At 39.6% G+C, this 22,044-nt stretch overlaps 1 protein-coding gene across 4 annotated transcripts in view; it reads left to right on the plus strand.

The window, feature by feature from the left end:
- Positions 1-22,044, plus strand: part of enah (ENAH actin regulator) — a 179,097-nt gene that overhangs the window by 68,876 nt on the left and 88,177 nt on the right. For all 4 annotated transcript variants that reach the window (XM_083898366.1, XM_083898365.1, XM_083898368.1 and 1 more), the window contains exons 2-3: positions 11,390-11,555; positions 19,303-19,480. In XM_083898366.1, the coding sequence (XP_083754492.1) occupies positions 11,390-11,555; positions 19,303-19,480 (344 nt within the window). The remainder of the gene's footprint in view (positions 1-11,389; positions 11,556-19,302; positions 19,481-22,044) is intronic.

Consider the following 22,044-nt stretch of genomic DNA (forward strand, 5'->3'; position numbering starts at 1 on the left):
TCAGTCTCCGCCTCCCTCCCGCCCTCCTATGTTTGTCATTGGTTTGCTTCAGCTGTCGATCCACAGCAAGCAGGTTTGTGGTTGGCTGTGATGCATTCGTGGGTCGCCAGGCGAGGCTCGGATGACTATCCTTGGCGACTAATTCCTCTGTTGTTGGGGGTTTTTCTGCATTGTGAGCAGGGCTCATACTCAACCTACCCACTGGGCAGGAGTTCAGTTCACGCGCACGGTTCCATCTGGGCTGCATGTTTGCAAATTGAATCATGTGCACACTGCTTGTTGAGTCTACCAGGTCTGTGAGGCACCAACTCCACAAGTAAGCTTTTAGCTGAGCTAGTAGCATTTTGAGCGCCGGAGCAACGCTAAATCGACGACTCGCCACTGTGGGTGAGAAACAGCAGCGAGTCTGCGCTTTTGTGGCGCTTTGGGGTGATGGTGCTCCTTCTGTCAGATGCGGATGAGCACACTGAGGCTGTAGCCGCACCAGATTTCACCTGCAAGACCACGTTCACGTAGATCCAAACAAACCGCACCAGGGTTCGATTTCACGCATTCAATCAGGCTGGTGTGAACACACCCTTATTTACATATAGGGTTGCAAAGTGGTGGAATATTCCTGGTAAATTTCCAGAACCTTTCTATGGGATTGGGAACTTAAATTTGGGAGTTTTGGAAAAAATTCCATATTGGAAACTTCGCATTGGAATTATGGGAGTTTTTGCAACCCTTTATATATCTACTGTATAGCTACATACATCTGACGCTTATATTGACTACATGGTGGTTACTTATACTTATTATACTTATATATATATGAATGAGGAGAGAAAACTCCTTATAAAGTACTTGAAACTGCTACACTCTAAATGTATTGTAATACTCCATGACGTGGTAAAACAGGGACTTTCTCTTGTCAGTGGGGCCTCTGCTGTTCCTCCCTGCCCCCACTTGATCACTTCCATATGGGCTGGAAACAGTCTGCATCTTCTGCACCACTCCATAAGTGATGGCTGATTAATGAGAGAGAAAGAGAAAGGGAATGAGAGGGTGAGGGGGAGACAGAGGGTTTGAGGATGGCAGTGGCGGGGGAGTGGTACACAAAATTACAATTTGTGTGCAGGAAAAAAAAAGGTGTGAGCTGAAAATTAAAGACCTAGTGGCAGAGCAAAGAAACGGAAGGATGCAGACTTGCTGCTGCTCCCCAGAGCGCCTCGATCCTTGAGCTCCTTCCGTCCAGCTGCACCCCTCCCTGAACAAACCCTCGGGTCATCCCTCAGCCCTTGTATACCTCTCTTTCTTGCTTCTTTCTTCGCCTGTCGTCCATTTTCATCGCAGGGACTCCCCCTGGGTCCTTCACCCAGACTTAGAAAAGCCTTCTTCAACATTTATGTGGCTCTGCTTGCGTGTTTTGCTTCAGCTTTACAGGATTTATAATCCTCCCCCAGCTTGGAAAGGAACTGACTCTGGTCTTTCAAAGTAGAGCGGTGTTTATTGTCAGATGGTTTACAGCCAAAAAGGGCAAACTGGAAAAAGCAAATCAATTTAGAGAGACAGATAGAGACTGAAAAAGAGAGATAAAAGGAATACCTGTGTTGTGAGTCAGTTCATGAATGAATATAGTCGAACACAGACTCTGTGTTTGTGGCAGGAGAATGTTCTTTTATCCCCACAGCATATAATAACAGAGGATTAGTGATAAGTATTTCTGTCTGTCAGTCTGTAATTATTCAGTTTCCCAAGAAGAACTGGAAATCATTTCAAATTGTCCTTGTGATACTTTACAGTTATGGTAATCAACTTTGTGCTGGTTTGAAGGAGGGGAGTATGTTGTTGTTGAAGCTGCTTTTTTTAATTTATTTTTTTTAATCTTCAAAGCACAGAATTTATTAAAAACGGAAAAGGTCAGTTTAAAAAAAGTAAATGAACCTAATCTGCATTTGTTGTGGACTGTGGGGCTCCATAGTACCCAGAGGAAACACACACACAAACATGAAACACTCTTCCTGGATACTGCCATCACCACATCGGCCACATTATGAAAACCTTATCTGGTTCCAATTAAGTTTCCCATACAAAACATATTTGCTACTGCAGTTTAGTTGCATAGAAACACTTCCTAGGATACGGGGTACAATTTTTTTTTTCTGTCTTGAGGGAAACAGAAGAACTAGCGGAGGCGGACAAGAGAATCACACCATAATAGTAACCAGCTGATTGAGGTCGAGCTGCTGAGATGCTGACGGTTTCAATGATTACATTGGAAACTTTGATGATGCTGCTGTTCCGGGCCAAACAAAAATACTCCTGAGAGTCCAGTAAAATAACCCCCATAACTGGCAAACGAATGCACCCTGTAAACAGAGCTGTTGTGTGTTGGTAAAGTGCCATAAAACAACAACTGGAGGAAGAATAAAGGACAATATGCAGTCATTTGTTCATTTCTACCTCTGTATCTTCCACAAAAGTGATCAAATCCCAGCTACTGCTGCCTCATTTGGTCGGTTTGTGTCACTGAGGTGAATCTGAAGAAAAGGATTTCAAGCTTTGATGTAGAGCTGCAACTAGTGATTATTTTCGTCATTGATTAATCTGTCGATTATTTTCTCGATTAATCTCTTGGTCCATAAAATGTCATATAATGTTAAAAAAAAACAAAAAAAAACGTTGATCAGTGTTTGTCAAACCTGGAAATGACGATGTTCTCGAATGTCTTGTTTTGTCCACAAACCAAAATGATTCAGTTTTAATGATTTCTTTGTTATGTGGAGCAAAGAAATGAAGTAAATGTTGACATGTAAGAAGCTGAAACGAAAAAGTTGAAAAGTATCAGCTCGACATTGAAGTCACAAAATAACACATTTGAACTTTATGATCAAGGTTGTAGTGGCTAAAGTCTGTTTTTACACACTGGCAGCCATTTTTGAACAGAGAGCTGGTTCCTGTTGTAAAATCGAGGAAACTATTACCTAAACTGCTGAACTGAACTGAAAGTTATGTTTTACAAAGGTTTTTTTCATCCTGACATGTTTTCTACAGGGACAGCACGTCCAGCAGAAGTTGCATAGCGTTGCTTTAATGTCTCAGACTTGGAAACATTTCCAGTCCGTGCATCCCTTTCTGAAAAACAACCACAAGCTGTGACATCTCTCAGTACTGGCAACATGAGGCCTCAGTCTCACCAGGTCAAGGTTTTAAATGAGTCTGTCTGTTTTTCAGCTGCGCTGCTCATTTAGCCCTTTAGCACAGTCTGTACAGCATGTTACCAAAGGCCTGCACATGTCATGCAGTGAACTGTTACAGACACGAGTAGAAAACAAGCTGCCCAGTCCCCTGCTGTCATCATCATCATCGTCATCATTATATGATGTGTCATTACTGTGGACTTAAAGGGATGTTTGTGTTTCATTAAAATCAGCTTTCTCCTCATTATTAAACACATATTTAATGCAGTCTGCTCTAAAACCTTATCAGTCTGCCATGCAGAGGAGATCTGAGTTCACAGACACGCTGAGTCACCACGCTCAGAGGGAGAAGTGTGGCTGGCATGACAAAAATTAAACTGTCCTTAATTGCCTGGGTTTATCAAATAGTTTTTGGCAGACACATTGAATGACATTCACCCCTCCACCCCACCACATATTTTCTTGCTTTCTATTTTTAGACAAGCCTGCTTGTCTGGTTACGCAATGTTGGCCCATCTGCAATAAAATTAGTCAGAATTTCCTTCCATTTTTAGTGATGTAGTGAGTTACAATTAAGGATGTGGTTTCTGGGTCAGACAGTCCCAACTAAGCTAAGCTGGCAGTGATTAATTCAGCCGGGGTCAGAGTTAAGGGTCAGGAAATGCCCCCAAATGTTTTCTATCATTATACATATTGAGCCGTTATTAAGCTAGTTCATCATTCATTATCTTTTCGTCTGTCTTCAGCCTGTTCGTTCACCCTCTGCAGCACCACACCGATACTGGCAGGATGTGCCGTCACGGCGATGAAGCCTTTTGACCTTAAACTCAGAGTGTCATTAACATTAATGAAGGAGATGAAAATAGTCTCATCTAATATCCTGTTACCCATTCTTGTTCTTTCAGTGTGTATTCATGTGTGCGTGTGTGTCCTTCAGCTCCATTAGGGACCATTTTTAGCAGGCTTTGTGTTTATATGTATTATATACATACATGTACTATATAAAAGTCGGGATGAACCAATGCGATACTTTGTGTTTATATGTATAGTACTATATAAAAGTCGGGATGAACCAATGCGATACTTTGTGTTTATATGTATAGTACAATATAAAAGTCGGGATGAACCAATGCGATACTTTGTGCTTATATGTATAGTACTATATAAAAGTCGGGATGAACCAATGCGATACTTTGTGTTTATATGTATAGTACTATATAAAAGTCGGGATGAACCAATGCGATACTTTGTGCTTATATGTATAGTACAATATAAAAGTCGGGATGAACCAATGCGATACTTTGTGCTTATATGTATAGTACAATATAAAAGTCGGGATGAACCAATGCGATACTTTGTGCTTATATGTATAGTACAATATAAAAGTCGGGATGAACCAATGCGATACTCTATGAAGACAAAAAATGTAAAATTCAATACAATCCAATGATCCAAAATATTGCATGCTTCACTATGCACAGACTGTAAAAGCATATAAGCTGAAACATGTTGTAGGCTGCTTATTTCTACTTTACCGGAGAATAATATTTGTTTCTCAGATAGAGAATTGTGTATTTAAAATGGCTGTAGGTGGTAAATGCATCAGCTTAAATGTGTTGTTCACATCTTTGTCATTTAAAAGGTAAAATGTATTGTGTTGTAAATTGGACTGATATCGGTGGTATCGTTATTGGTATCGGTGCTGGCCATGAAACATTTACTACTTTCTGTTCGGTTTTCGTCATGTAGCCAATTTAACAAAGTACTAGATGATGTTATGGTGCTTTTCCACGACACAGTTCCAGCATAACCTGGCTCGGCACGGCTCAAATCTATTCGATCTGGTATAATTTTTCATTACTGTAATACCACCTCAACGTAGGCGGAGTCGTTTTATACACAACACCCAAACGGGGGACGAGTGGTTTTCAGTGTAACTGAATCATTAGAATCAGTGATTTAAAAATATATTGTTCAATACTTCCTCCATGATCAGAGCACACACTCTGTCCTCATGTCTCCAGGATTTTTGAAGTCTTTTTAACTGATCTACGGTTTGGCATTGTTCTGTGTTGGATGTCACGCTCATGACTCTTCCAGTACCTCTTCTGTCAATCTGCCAACCAGTAGCTGGCAGTCTGTCGATGTCTAATTTAGAATTGGCTCAGCTTGTTTGGCTTCTCGCCAGAGCAGGTACTATCGCTAATGGAAATCGTCTTTAAAAAATACTAGTTTTACGCCATGGCATTTAACACAGGTTGAGTTGGTCTCCCACTGCTTTTGTTTGTTTGTGTTTTGCTTCTTATGTGTTTTTCTCTGCTCTATATCGTTTTTTTAAATGTTCTCATGTTTTTTAGGCTTTCTATTTTGGTTGTTTCTATTATGGTATTTGACGTCATTCTGTACAGCTCTTTGGTCAACCTTGGTTGTTTTTAAAATGTGCTCTATAAATAAACCTTGAGTTGAGAGCTGAGTCGTACTGGAACTGTGTAGTGGAAAAGCACTATTAGTTAAATCTTCAGCAGTTTAGTATAAAAGTAAAATATCTGTGATGTGTTTAAGTGAATAATACTTATAAAATAAATGTGACATGGCGGCAATAGCTAATATGTGATTCAATGGTGCAACATTCAAAATTATGCCAATGAATAGCACTTGTTTTCACCTATAAATGACTCAATTGTTAGAAAAAGCCTCTGTCAAGGTTACTGAGGCACCAGTGTCTCTCATTTCATGCTCAGGTCTCTCTGAATTCTCACAAGACTTTTTTGTGGCAAATGCATGTTGGAGAGAGGAGTTTGGAGTCTATTGAGAGAATGTATCTACTCTTTTATTATGGCGGAATATGAAGCTGATGTGGACAATGAAGACGAGCAACTTCACTGGCACTGGTGGCTGCTCCTGTACACGGATGAGGAGCTCCTTCAAATTGAAGAGCAAACGAGAGAAGGGAGAGGAGCAACAGACCGAGAAGGCTGAACTCCCTCTTGCAAGGATGAGGCTCTTGAAATCATAGTCGTATGACTGTGGGTCTTCCTCTTCCTGCATCAATTCACACCGAGAGTTGAGTGAGCGTAGTACTTCAGTAATGTGCCAGTCTCAATATGAACCATGTAGTGGAGAATAAGCACTTTTAGCGGGCATAATATATAGAAAGTTTCAGTCGCCCCATAGGATTACATTGGAGGAATTGCTGCTGTGGCCGAGCTGACCTACCGAACCAATTTGAAAAGTACTATTCACTGAATACAGCCACATTTATAAACTCATAGCCCAGTTTCCCACAATTCTCCTAAAAGTTTAAAGGTGAAGTAAGTAGTTTATAGTGACATCTAGAGGAGAGGCTGACATTTACAACAACAAACTGCTCCTCTGCTCACCCCCTCCCTTCCCTGAGCGCTACGGTATCCTCAGCCGGTCAAATGTCGTCCTCGTCGTCTTTCTCCGTGGTGCGGGCGTACGGTCAGGTACTGGTGTTCCTTTATCCGCTGTAAAATACGTGGTGGTCCTCCATTCTAAACGCGTAAAAAGATCTCAGCCTCGTCTCGGCGCTCGATTTGTTCTCTCATGTTTGTCTATACAGGCTCCCGTAGAAACATGGCGTCGTGGCAATGCAACAGCGGCCCGCGACCATGTTATTTTACATGACTTTTTGAAACATATTATACAGCGACTAGACAATGCAGGAGCACATAATATGTATAACAAAGTGGATTTTTGGTCATATAAACCCATAAATACTACGCAGTGTCCCTTTAAGTAAACTCTTAAACCACTTTTTCTTAGGAAATGCATTATGCTGAGTTCGCACCAGCGAGTTTGTCAATGCACAGATGTCTGCGTCAGCCGGGCCGTCAATTACTCCAATGCTCTGTGGTGAAGAATTTGTGTCGATGCGTTGTCCAATCAGCGTTGAGATTCTGCAAATGATACTGTATCACGTACTTGTCGGTGGCCAGACTGGTTACAACAAAAGTTGTTTTGTGGACCGGGACAGAAACAAAAAGGAGAAAGCGTGGCAAATGGTTAGCAGAGAAGTTGATGATGATGGCGCCGTAGTGAGCTTTGGCCGATGACGTCGACTGTTGATGCAGTGAATATGCAGTAATCCTGCAGCACGAGTGGCGTGATGCAAAAAGTAGCATTTGGTGTGAACGCTGCATAAGAGATGAAGAGGCTTGTCTTACTGAGCTGAAACTCGGCTTCACATTTCACTACCAGAACACAACCCCTGCACTGATCCCCACTCTCCCTCACTCGGCTCTCGACCCACGTCATGGCATTTTTCAAAATCAGACATTGGGCGACATTGAAACAGCCACAAGTACACGTCCCTCATCATTTATATCCTTTGTGTGTCACAGAAAACTGCAGACGACTGTCAAAGAAAAGTGGATCATACATCAACATTGTGCAATTGCATTTGGTTTTGTGTTTGCGAGCACAGTAAACATGCTCTAGCACTTGAAACAGCGTCGCCCCTAAAAGTTTATGTTAAAGTGGAGCAAGGATTAAAAAAAAAAGCTGCAGTGCAAACCCAGAATTTAATGACATTTAAGAGGTAATTGCTAATGATTCCAAATGAAGCTATAATGAAAACCATAGGTGTTTTTACAACCACAGCTATTATGCAAACACACTCTAAGGGTTTATACACATGTTGAAAGTAATTGAGATCTGTTACACAGTTAAACCAGCAGACTCTCACACATTATTTATTTAAGAACATGTTTATTTTGATTCACTCTTGTAAAATTGACCTTTTAATGGGTTTCATTGTATGAGAGATTTGTATTAAAGAAAAACACTGGCAGTAAACCAGTGTAATAATCGTCAAATGTTATAATGGATGTATAATTTAAACAAGTCATATTTTTCAGCTTCTTGAATATGAATATTTTCTGATTTCTTTGCTCCATATGACAAATAAATCATTAAAAATGAATAATTTTGGTTTGTAGACATAAACAAGTCATTGAAAACATCATCATATTAAGTTTTCCTCAACATCTTCTGACATTTTAACGACGAAATGAGCACTCGATCAATTGAGAACATAATTGAATGATTAGTCAATCTGGAAAATAATGGTTAGTTGCAGCCCTAGAATGGACTTTTCTCCACCCATACCACACCAAACAATATAGACACATTAACAAGGTCAAAACCTTATGACAGGGTCTTAAAACATTCTATTTAATATAAATTCAAAAAAAACATAGGGGTGCATGAAATGAAAAATAGATAAAACCCCAATATTTTAAAAGAGACGTTGACTCAGTGGAGGCAGGGGGCGACGATGAGATCAGTGGAAGGGTTAACAGTGAGACGAGGAGGGTCAACAATACTAGATTACACCAGTCAAGTGCTCAACAAGAGGAAATCCATATGACACTGAAATCTCTTTGTCCGGCATCACATAATTGCGGTTTGCTGCACAAACAAAGGGACACTGCATGAACACATAAACCTTCATGGAAGAGAAAGATAAGATGTGACATTAGTTTTCTGTCGTTTCTCTTCCTCTCTTCACTCTGGAAGGAATTTCTCCGTCTTTCACCTCACAGCAGTTGAAGTGGAAAAACGCTGAGGCCTTCATTTGTAATCACTCTCCACACAAACGCAAACCGCAGTACATTCACCTCACAAAAATGCACGGGTTACCAGCATGTACGTTCGTCTTAGTTTGCTCTGCTATTTTTAGAAAAGTCACATTAAGTCAACCCCCTCTGGTTTATTTGTAGTTGACTCACAATTGTGGCATTTTTTTTGGTTTCTTCTCTCGTTTCCTCCTCAGAGAAAAGCAGACTGAGACATTTTCATCAGTATTTCTGTTCATTAAATATCCTGCCTTCATTTCCTTTCTCCAATTCAACTTTGAGATTTTTTCCCCACCATCTGATAACACATAACTGTTTAGTGATAACAAATAAAACACAAAATAAGTATGTTTTGGATCAAATCATTTAGTTTTGCGTCTGAAAAAGGCCTAATTTTTAATAATTGGCTGATTTAGAAATAATACTCGGCCCATGCCATTTATTAAAATGTTGGCTTTATTAATCTACCTCTAGTTTCTATGCCCAGTTTAAATAGCTTGACTACACCGTTGATTCAAATTATACAATCACTCTTGGTAAATGTATTCACCAATAGTGATTGTATAATTTTAATTATATATTATGTTGAATGAAGAGTGTCCTCCTCCACTCCACTAGGGTGGCGAAACGCTCACTTTTAGCTTTGTTTGTATTCGATGGTTTCCAGTTTAGCATGCAGCTGGTAGTAGCATCACCACCTCACAAAAATATCCCATTTTTTAAAGCTGACAGATTCTAAAATTGGTCCCATTGTTAGTCCAAAAAATGTATTTGCTTGGATTCTGCTATCGAACTGTCCAGGGTGTACCCCGCCTATCGCCCAATGTCAGCTGAGATGGGCACAGCACCCCCTGCGACCCTCTGGTGGAGGATAAAGCGGTAGATAATGGATGGATGGATGGATTCTGCTATGTTTTGTCTCTGTTGTCTTATTCTTCTGTGTACCAACTCCTCGAGTACTACTTGGACCAACTGATGGCAAATGGTAAATGGTCTGTATTTATATAGCAATTTGTATACTTGATGACCACTCCTAGTTGCTTTACACTACAGTTGATGCCATTCACCCATTGCCCACAGACACATGTAGACTAGCAGAGCTGAGCTGGGAATCAAACCCACAACAAATAAAAAGACAACTGGCTCTACCAATGAAATACCGTCGCCCCCCCCAGTGATTTTCGTGGATTTTGCCTTCATTGTAAGCTCTTCTGCCATGTGCTCAATGGTGGATGAAACGGAGCAATATCAGTGAAGATCGTGAGGGCAGGATAGAGTCTATAGTCAGTCAGGAAAACGATGAAGAAGAGTACATACAAGAATTTAAAACTGACTGCCATCCCTACAGCCCTACAGGAAACAAAGTAAGTTGTCAAAAGTCGCATTGGACATACAAGGATATTGAAAATGGAGCTTGTCACCAATCTCCCTCGTTGGCAACACAGTGTAATATTTCCCAATAATGGCACAACTTACAAACAGCAGTCTCTTACATTCCACTGCTGCAAAATCCGTTTCTGTCTGTTTCGAAAATCAAGCACAATAAAATAACCTCTTCAATGTTTACCGTGTTTGTTGAAACCTGCAAATTGGCACTGCCCTCTAGAGGAAGAATTGTGTAATGTCCATATCAATGCAAAAGACGTGCAGAGGTAAGTAGAGTAGTGTCAGCGATAACCGTGACGTATAACAGACAAAACATTTATTTTTGCAAACAAACTTTGTCCACAAAGCTGAAACACTAATTTTCCATTTTAGCTCACACACATTTTGCTCTTTCCTCTTCGGTTATTTTCCGATGTTCTTCCCTTTTCCACCTTTGCTTTATATACGATGTATCTCCCTTCATTTGTTGCAGACCTCTGTCAAGCTTTGAGATGTTTGTGAAGTTCATGTCTCCATGGATACTTGTAGATAAATTGTAGAAATCTTTTTTTTTGTTGCTGTTTTGTGCTGTATCTTCCAATTCTGAAAACTCTTCAATGATCCTTGATGGAAAAAGTACAATAGATGTTCTGGACCAACATGTTTACAACGTGGGTTTAGTTGGACTAACACAGTCCATAAGCCTGCAGATTGAGTCGTAGTCTAAGTTCATCAGCTGCTGTGCAGTGTTAACACAGTTCAGCCTCTGCAATTGTAGTGAAGCACATTAGCCGAGGTGTGAATGTGTGTGTGAAAGCTGGGTGCTGGTGGATATGGACACACACCGTGCGTGTGTACACAGACATGTTTCAGAGCAGGTTTTTTTTCCACCTGCATAGAGAGTTGAATATTGAGTAGCTTTGACACACAGGGTTTACACTGCTGTGTGCCTGTGTTTGCGTTTGTAAGAGTCCTGTTTACACTTGACCTTCAGTGTTTTGCTTGTCAGTGCTGACCCTCCAGTTCCATGTGAATGTTGAAACAGATGCAGTTCAGTTCAAAACAACTTCATTCATTCGATTAACTTTGGGAGAAGCATGTTCTGCAGGTTTAGCAGAAATAATCCCTGCTGTCTGTCATTTGTCAATGCACACATGCCAGGATGTATTTACTCATAGAATAAACTGTGCTGTATTTTTGTAATATCAGGTAAAACAGTGTTTCATGTTTTTGTCCCTGCAGTGAACAGAGTATCTGCCAGGCGCGAGCCGCCGTCATGGTGTACGACGATGCCAATAAGAAGTGGGTTCCTGCCGGTGGATCCACTGGCTTCAGCAGAGTCCACATCTACCATCACACGGGCAACAATGCTTTCCGCGTGGTGGGACGCAAGATCCAAGATCATCAGGTCAGTCACGCGAAGTCACGGCTCAAGATAAGACATCACAACAAGTTAATATTGAGCCTTTAATATCAGTCACTGTCGAAATTGTACAAAATAGTAATGTTGAGAATGACTAGAATTTGATGATTATTAATTAGCCATTTAATTAGATATTTTGTCACTCAGCTGTAAGGACTGTTGCATATCAGATTTATCTGTTGGCACGGAAAGCAAACTCACAACTAATCACATTTTAATCAGAGATTGAAAAGTCTCCCTCAATAATTCTTTGTTATCTATATTTTCTGATGACAACGATGGTTTGTTTATAACAGAGAAGTGTCTGTAATTTAGTGTAATTTCAGCCACACAAGATTGAGCATGCTGCTGATTGTTGAAATTGCCATTGGTGATGTTGAACAGCACAAGACAAGCTCCTTTACTGGGAAAGGAGTTTTTGTTTGGTTTTATTTACTTAAAGACAAAACATGTATAAATGTTAAATTTGGTGTTAAAGAGGTATTATATAGCATGTTGTAATCCTGACAACAGGTGATGTGCTTATGAAACTTTATAACTGGTGAAGTAGTAGTACTAGTAGTAGTAGTTGTACTTATTCAGTCGCACAGATACAAACACGACAAAGTCTCACACAGCAGTGAGTGAAATGGGCACAGATGGAAGCAAAATGCTGATATTTGCATGTCCTATATTTCCTACCAATTTAAGAAGAAAATAAAAAAATAAGTAAACACATACAGTACATAAGTACATACACGTATGCTACATCCACATGCTTACACATACATTTACAGGTATATTAAAGCACTGTTGACAACATTTTATCTTTAAAGCTCACATAGTGTGGTCCTATTACACATTTCAATCAATTTGCCACATCTTCTTCAAAAAATATCAGATTTACATGTGTTGGACATTGTTGGAAAGCTTAGAAATCACACATAATCTGTAAATAACTATAACTCCAAATGTCCCTAAGTAGACTTGTGACCGGTTTTTCCATGGCTGGACACATATATGTGAGTTATGGAGGTCTACTTTACATACATTAACTTGTTTCTATGGTCAAAAACCTCCTTGTTGCTGCAAACGAGCCAATCTAAATCTCTCCTCACTGGAGCTCTCGTCAGCCACGCTGTTTCAGACTGAAATCTCACCCCCAGAAGACAGACGGTGTTGTGATTGGCCAGCCAAAAATGGCTTTGTCACGACCCGGAGTCAGACCCAGAGGCAGAAGACACCTCCACAACGGACGTTCTTCTTCTTCTGCGGTTCAATGTACGCAACCGGATGTGTCCGGACTAGTGCCCGGAGCAGGAGAATCTGCTGTTCAGGAAACAGGATCCTTACGTAACAATTCCAGGCTTTTTCAGACCACTTGCAGAGCCAGAGAATACAATAAAACCCATCATTCTCAGCAGTGGCTGAGCTGTTTGTTTCGAAAATGTCGGGCTTCATAAAAGAGATAATGGCGCAGATACACACAAAAAACAGCGTTAATTGGAACTTCTATGGGAGCTTTAAAAAACCAACCAAATAAAGGAACTACATGAAAGTATTATGTTTTAAAAAAAACAATACATCATAGGTCAGTTCATTGCTGACAAGAATTTAACAATTTTTAGAATCTAGTAATTATTGATCCAACATCTGCCGGTTTTTTGTCCGTGTAACTTCTCTGGATCTCAAGTTCTGTGTTGTTACGATTTAAACCAGCAGGGGGTTGCACATCAACCAACGCAGGAGCGTAATAAGCAGAAGAAAAAGAAGCAAAAAGATCCCTCGACGTGAAGCCAGTTATACTGAAACGAAAAGAAAATCCAACAAAAACGAACAAAAGTAAACACACTACTCTTTCATGTAACATATGTACTGCTAATGTACAATGTATACAAGTTAAAACCAAGAAAAACACATTCATTTTCTATTATTTCTGTTGATGACAAAAAGTAACAGAAAATGCATCACATTTGCAACAACTGCACTGCTCTACATAGCCAACAGTAGCAGTATCTTGCCAATCCAGCAGAAATATTGTGAGTTCAGCATTAGAGTTTACTCACTCGAGCCGTGGAGACGAGAGTAAACATTACATACCTCAGACAAGAAGATGCGTTCAACGGCAGAGTAAATTTAAACATCCCTATCTTCTCCCTGGGTCCACATGTCCCCGCTCATTTTTGGTACGAACGCAGACCATAATCCACCATGGACAATCCTGAGTTACCGTTTAACTCGATTCAATTCAAAGAAGTTAATTTCCCCCCAGGGTGCAATTCAGCGGTTCATAGAGCAGTCATGAAAAACATTTGAAAACATGCTTTATACGAAGAGTCAGAGAGAGTAAATCAGATCTGAGAGGACACGAGCAAAAACCTACGGTTACTAAATATAGCCTGTAAAAATAGAAATGAACATCACAGAGCCAGGTATTCCTGTAGTAAGAATATATCAATATATACATATACTTTATATATTACCCTCTAATAATTTAGACACAGACAGTATTTCCTCACACTCATGGTTGGAACTGGGCTATTTTCATCACACACAAATCACACACACACACACATACACTGATACTAAAGATAACCTTTATTGAATCACTGAACCTCTTCTCTGCATCTCACCCTGCTCTTCTTGACCCTTCGTCCAAATCCGGTGGATGTCAGCACATCCCACCGACTGCTAAGCTCTCCCAAACACACACACACACACACACACACACACACACACACACACACACACACACACACACACACACACACACACACACACACACACACACACACACACACACACACACACACACACACACACACACACAAGCAATAAACAGTGAAACCTCTCACATTTATGCACACACTGCAGAATCCTGGTGGAAGATATCAGAAACTCAACTGACAGCCATGATCCTCATTATATCCGCGGGAAACGTGCGCAGATATTATGGAATAGGTCTCGCGCGTCCGCGTGCGCAGATTTTAGCCGTTAACGCGATAACTGGAAAGGCTTTTGAGATTAAATGTTCTTATTTTTTTAATGGGTCACATACCCCCTGTAGATGATCCCTATTGATTTTGAGCTGTCTACCATTATTATTAATTAGTTAATTAATTAATTAATTAATTAATGATATAAAAAACATATTTTCGCCTGTATCTTCCAAAGTATTGCAGGTATTGGCTTCAAATTTTGCATGGGCATCACATACCACCTGAGAAGTATCCTTATCTTTGTAGCTCATTTGGACACATTGAGGATATCATGTGTTTATTTTGCACTTAATACACATAATATTTATTACATTATAATATAAATGTATTAATTATCATATAAAAAATAGTTGAGCCTCCATTTCTTTATTAATGCATTGAATGGAAAGTTTGAACATATTGTATGCTTTTTCATGAAATTTAATAAACATAGTGTATGCTTTTTCATGACATTTGGACACTTTGAAGATATGGCAGGTGTGGTTAGCATTTTAATATTCATAATATTTAACAAGGTATAATAGGTTAACTAGTTTTACTAAAAACTAGAGAGAAATTTATGAGTTCAGGTATTCTGTGTTCAATATCGAGTTTATATGGATACTTTGAACATGTATAAAGTGTAGTCAGCATTATATCATAATATTTAACAGTTATTTTGTTGAATTTATTAATAATTAAAACAGTTAGTGGCAGGTGCGAGTGCGTATACTTTGGGTATATTGGAAAGTTGAGGATTGGACAAGTTCGCGGATATACGCCTTGCTGTCGGCCCCCGACAGCGTAGGCTAGTTAAACATATGATTATTCCAGCCAGGTGTGATACACTATATACTATGAATATGTGTCAGCTCACCAGTGGACCAATCCCTGGATGTTTACAGCAAAATACAGCAAGAAGGTACTATAAGACTTAGGCCCAATTCCAATTCCTATCTTAACCTTCAATCTTAACCCTCAAGCTCAACCCTTAATCTTAACTGGCCCTCAAAACCAAGTGTTGAGGGTTATTTTGTCACTTAGAAATGGGACACCCGTTAAATGCAGATACGTCTTCAGACTGTAGGGGCAGAATAACGCGAAAGCTGCATCCAGTCTGTCAACTCCAAAAAAGAGGAAGAAGAACAGATTTACGTCAGGATTATTTATTACGATCCGTTTGTCAGTCAAGTTATTAGGTTGTCAGTTAGTTATAAGATGATACTCGTATCATCTTATAACATCGTAACATAAAAAAAATGTTTCGCAACAATGACGTCAGTAATCCATAATAAACTAAACTAAGATAATACAATGGTTTTCATCATTTTTCTCTATTAACAAAGAAAATAATTAATTTGTAGCCTACTCGTTCCGCTGCTTTTGGCGCCATCTTTTTTATGTGAAAACACGCAAAGCATTCTGGGTAGCCCTTGCTCCCAAGGGTGGTCTCGGAAAATGTCAATATTGAGGGCGATACAGCCCTTACACTCACCCCTCAACTTAATATTTCTGAGAATCGGGACAGCACTTGCACTAGAGAGAGCGCGCATTTTTGAGATTGAGGGTTAAGCAAGGAATTGGAATTCACCCCAAGACTATATTATAAATAAATGACTAAAATAAGTAGTTACAGGGAATCTGTTGTATCACAGTCCTGGATATTGTGGTCACAGAGGAGTCTTGAGGAGATCTAATTGGCTGGTTGCCTAGGACACCAGTAAAACCCTGCTCATGTTAGTATTGGGAGACATAGAGTGCATCATAAACTCTCTTTACAACCAGGTAAAAAATTATATTTTTACTACATTATGCGCTGCTGCAGTGTTTGTGTTAAAGTAGGGCTTTTAGTGGGAGAAGATTAGGGAGAGTGCAGATTCGGTAAAGAGTGGGTGACACACTGACTACTGTGTGTCTGTGTCTGTGCTGCAGCACTGTTACATACACTTCTCCTAACTGGCATTTTTTTTGGTCCACAGCTAAAAACAGCATCTTGTCACGATGACCTCTGTTGTAAAACCTTGCATTACTCATCAGTTTCTTGTCATTCAATGTCTTGTTACTGCTGCCAAACACTACTTTTTGCAGTGTGATGTTTCTGTCACTGCTGGAGTGCTTGCATTTACCCAGCGATTCATTTCAGGTATAGTATTTGATTTACACTTGAGTTGTGGACTTCAAGAGCTCTCATACTGTACAAATACAGTCGCACAACAGTTGCCAAACATTTCAGCCGGGCTTTCCTTTTGCAGATTAGAACTCACCGAGTTGGAATTCAGATGGTTGGCCGTCTTTTCACTTTCACAAAGTGAAGCATTCATCCTTTGTTAGCATTTGACTTCACAGTGTCCCCCCATGAAACATCCATTTCCTTCCAAATGTTGTTGCTAATGTCATATGACAGTAAGAAATGTTATTTCAAATAACTTTAACAAAAAAAGTGATTTAATAGCAATGAATCAGAGCTATGCAGTGGTTTTACACTGTTGTTTGTACTTTTTTTCCTGTGGCCGACCAGCACAGCTGGTGTATTTCATAATTTGTTCATATATATAATTTTGCAGAGGGGGATTTATTTTTTGTCTCTTAAAGGTGCCATATGTAAGAATGTGGCCAAAAACGATTACTACATTCAAATTCAAAATACTGGGGTCATTTAAGTTTCGTTTTCAGACGTAACTGGCAACCCGTGGTTGCTCGGCAGCTGAGACTCTACTGACTGCAATGACTGGTAGACGGCGGTAGGTGGCGCCACATGCCAAAACATGATTTCAAAACATAAACATGATTTGCAGTCTGCAAAATATTTTTTTTAATGCAAATATTTTGTCTGTACTGTTGTTGTTGGTGAGTTCAGTTTGTTATATGAACATAATTCCTGAGTCTCTGTGACATATTAGGAGGATTTTATGGCCAGTTGCTTTAGATTATTACATAATGCACCTTTAAGAGTATGACAAAAAAATGTTTTATATTACACTTGTGGGCCTAACATTACATATGTCTACGCCTCGGACGTTCATCTTTCCTCGTGTGTCAGTGAAGCCTGTGTTCTCTAGCCACAGTTGCCTGAATTCAATGATGATGTTGTGGTTTAAAAGAGAAGGGGCAGGTCATCGCCTCTAATCCAGATATTTCCTGTACACCGCTCCCTGTGTGTGTGCATCATTCATGAGACATAAAGATGAAGAGAGAGAGCAGGCTTATAGCAGTGGTGTAGCTTATGTGATACACAGGTTTATGCTATATACCCACTATAAAAGGGCCATATAATCACTCAAAAATCGATCCATATATATATAAAAAAGAAAAAAAATCTTATGACAGAACTTGCACTTGAGCAAATAAAAGGTGGTGACATTGGACATTGGTCTATTAGAAAACTAGTCAAATTGATTTAAATTCATTATATGCACTCTACTCAATAGTGCATATTTTTCTTATGTGTCGGCATAGAGTGTGCTGGGGTCGACGCGCTCAACCGTCACACTTTAGCAGCACTGCACGCTAATGCATCTCAGTTATGAGCAAAGTACCACGGCGAAATGAAACAGAAGCAAGTGAGTGTTTTCAACAGCCTGATCCTGAATATACAGCCACTTTAGAGTAGGGATGGGAATGACATGACATTTTGAGAGTCGATCGTCGAGGCACACGTGTGAAGTTTTAGTCGAATTGTCTGCCTTTTTTTTTATTTATTTATTATTTTTTTTACAGCAGCAGCAATGCGGGGGTGTCAACATTCTACACTGTACTACTTGTAGCCTACATTTTAGGCTCAAAAACATGACTGGAATTTCCAATATTGACCATCAAAGCAGTGATAAGCACCACGGACAGTGGCATAAGCTCCATAGTTACCATACCAAACCGCCCCCAACTATTCCATTCACAAAAACAATCCTGTGACTCCTCAAAGCGTGCACCATCACCTTAGACTGCAGGGAGCCTGGACAGCAGGCTCCCCCTTTCGTGCACAGCTTCCTTAATCTCGTTGGTCATAAACTTTAGGTGTTTGAGACATTTCAACTTTTTTTTTTTTTTTTGTCAAGGTGCACATGTGCCGATTGTTGATCGTTTTGTCAAAAAAAAAGTCCCATCCCTACTTTAGAGGATGATGTGTCTGCACATTGGGGTTGGGGATTGGAATACAGTACAGCCACTACAGTAGAGCCCACTATGCTATATCGGCGCTTCAAATAAAGACAGACATTTACCTACTTTATTGTTGTTTACCATCATTTACACAAGTATGAATGCATTTGGGAACAAACAGGCATTGAAAACATTTGAGTGAAAATGATAATAAACTGTCAGTGACCTTCTCACTTAATCTACTTAGATCCATGGAGGGTTGAGCTTCTTTGCTGCGGGCTATGACAGCTACAGGAGAGACTGTTTTCAGACTCTCACACACACACGTAACACTCATCAACTTTTAGTTTTTTGGGGGTGTGTTTGGGGTTGTTTTCTTCAGGTTTTTAATATTTTGCCTTTTCTGCCAATTTTGCATTTTGCATGACCAATATTACAGCAAGCAGTATCTACATTCTGAACAATGTAACCTCATCATCTCGCTCTCTTTTACTTTTACTTTCACACCGAGATGCATTCTTAGTTACATAAATATGATTTAGTGATTTAGTGTGAGTCTGTATTTTATAGTCACAATGTGTAACTCAACAGGTCCCAGTAAAAATACAGTTTGGTGTATCCACATCCCCGCTACGAACCAGTCTGAAGAAATTTTCCCTCTTTTCTCTTGTATTTTTCAGGTGGTAATAAACTGTGCAATCCCCAAGGGTCTGAAGTACAACCAGGCCACGCAGACCTTCCACCAGTGGCGTGACTCGAGACAGGTCTATGGCCTCAATTTTGGCAGCAAGGAGGACGCCAATGTATTTGCCAGTGCCATGATGCACGCTCTGGAGGTGCTCAACTCCCAGGACTCTGGTAAGACCACATCACACACACACACATATATACAAATATGTGATATATGTTTGTCACTGCAAGGCAAAGGTGGTTTGTTTGGCTTGTTTGTGAGGCTGTACTGAGTGTGGACAGTTTGGGGAAATAGAAGACTTTTGGCTCGTCCACTCACTGTCAAAGTGGTTGTTACAGGTTTTACATGGTGACATTAATGTCTGTTGCTTACTGACTCCTCATTGGGGCTATCCTTATAGTGGTATCTTAAGTTGTTTTCATGTCTAACGAGTTCACTACACACTGCACTTAAGTGAAACAAACTGGACCCTTTTAATAAAGTATTCCCCTCCTCACCTGAGGCGGGGCTGCATCAATAATCATTGAAGGAGAAGACGAGACAAACAACGAAAACAAACACGAAAACTTGTTCATCTGTTGGTTAATGCAGGACAACTTCTGTTTCTGTAACATAAGAGCAAAATACGGAGCTGTATCAAGTCATATCGTTTTATGTGAACATATGTGGCCAGCCATGCCAAAACCGGGAACAAGTAGGCCAAGGCACATGTTGAGTTACTTACAGATGTTACAGAGTGTTTCTAAGCTTACCAATGATGTCTAACACAGAAGATAGTATTTGCTCCTCAAACTGCTTTAGGGAGAATTTTAGCCTCAAAGATTGACACCTTCTGGGAGCCGAGAGACAGAATCATCACATTTGCATAGCACAACCCCCTCCTGGTCTAAGCTGTCAGTGAAACCACACCTCTCTGTATGAGCTACTTCTCATTTATCACAGTATCACCACACACAGTGTTTCACTTTAAATATGAACGTGAAAATTAAACAAAGGCCATGTGATTTTACTCCCCCCCTAATGCAAAAAAAACAAGAGTGACACTGGTGTGGAGTAAATAACACAGCTATAATAATAGTTAATGCAATTTATTGAGGTACAAATCAAATTCAGCTTCGGGCCCCATAAATGTTTGGGCCGGCCCTGGAGCGAGTGAATCACAATGCATTTGCACACATAACGTTCTGAAACACACAGTGGGTTATTAAAAGACAAAAACGTGTTTTAATCCCTGTATGTGACTTTGAATGAACACTAAAGTAACATAGATTAATAAAGTTAAGATATAAGAAGATAGAAGGTTAATAAGAGTTTCTGGCGTCAAATCATCTCAGATGTAACTAACCTAATGTAACCTTGTGTTCCTCAAGGTGTTTGTTGATTTTGCGACGATGAAGTCTGCTAATGCGTATGCTAATGCATTAAAAATACTTTTTGAATATTTGTTGGTATTATTGATCTAATGAATAAATAAAATCTACTAACTTGTGATAACAGATGCACCACAAATTCAGTAGTTATTGGAGTAGAAAGACTTGTTTTTTATAGATGCAATCATTGATAAAACATTTGTTTTGTGTCTTTAATATTATTAGTCACAATCACTTATTGACTTTTTATATTTAAAGGTGCATTATGTAATAAATCTAAAGCAACTGGCCATAAAATCCTCCTAATTTGTCACAGAGACTCATGAATAATGTTCATATAACAAAATGAACTCAGCAACAACAACAGTACAGACAAAATAGTTGCATTAAAACAAATATTTTGCAGACTGCAAATCATGTTTATGTTTTGAAATCATGTTTTGGCATGTGGCGCCACCTACCACCATCGGAGTCTCAGCTGACTTTTAGGGAAATTGTACGAACCATGGAATGGTCCATGAAACTACATAAGAGATAATAATTTGGTGTTTGCTCCATGAATTTCGTCTTTTTCTATACATCAAATTGTTTCATTTACTTTTTTAATATTTGACACAGTCCCTTATGAATAAATAAATAAATCTAATTTCATTTCACACATAATTGGAGACACTTAACATGAATTTGTCGTTGACTTTAACCTTTATAATCACAGCAAAGGTAGCTGTGGCAATGACGCCATGTTTCCTGTTGTGAGCTGAGCAGTGTGTGACTGAGAGCCACAGGTGTGTGTGTGCGGCTAAAACCAGACATTGTTTCATCCCAGTGACTCCTGAACAGAGTTAAAATAAAGAAAGCCTTGCAGTGGGAGAAATTAAACCATCAACCAAACAGTCACCAGCCACCAGATTTTTCCAACCATATCACAGCAGTAATCTGTACAGCCATATCTGTGGACATAAGCATCTTAAGCAGAATACAGTTGATTTGTGGCATTTTTCTATTTATTTTGAAAGCATTAGCCGAATGATTTGAATTGTCTGACTGTCTAAATATCCAGATTATGCAGCTAGGCCTTTTACAGCAGAGCTGTGAGAGAACAATACTGGGTCATGGCTTTTACAGCAGCAGTGAGACTGCTCATCTGAAGGATTTACATGTAGTTAATAACTGAGCTCCAAAATGAAAGTGCTGCTGCTGCTGCTGCAGATAAATAGCTGCTCTCAGTGTGCGCAGGAGGAGCAGATTGACTTATGGGTATGAAACGGTTAGAGGCAGGAAGCTCGACCGCACGGTATGGAAACATGATTTGAAAATCTGTCAACAATAAAAGTGTTTTTTTTTGTTTGTTTTTTTTTTTC

The sequence above is a fragment of the Microchirus variegatus genome (assembly GCF_963457635.1).
Source record: "Microchirus variegatus genome assembly, chromosome: 12".
Classification (NCBI taxonomy): domain Eukaryota; kingdom Metazoa; phylum Chordata; class Actinopteri; order Pleuronectiformes; family Soleidae; genus Microchirus; species Microchirus variegatus.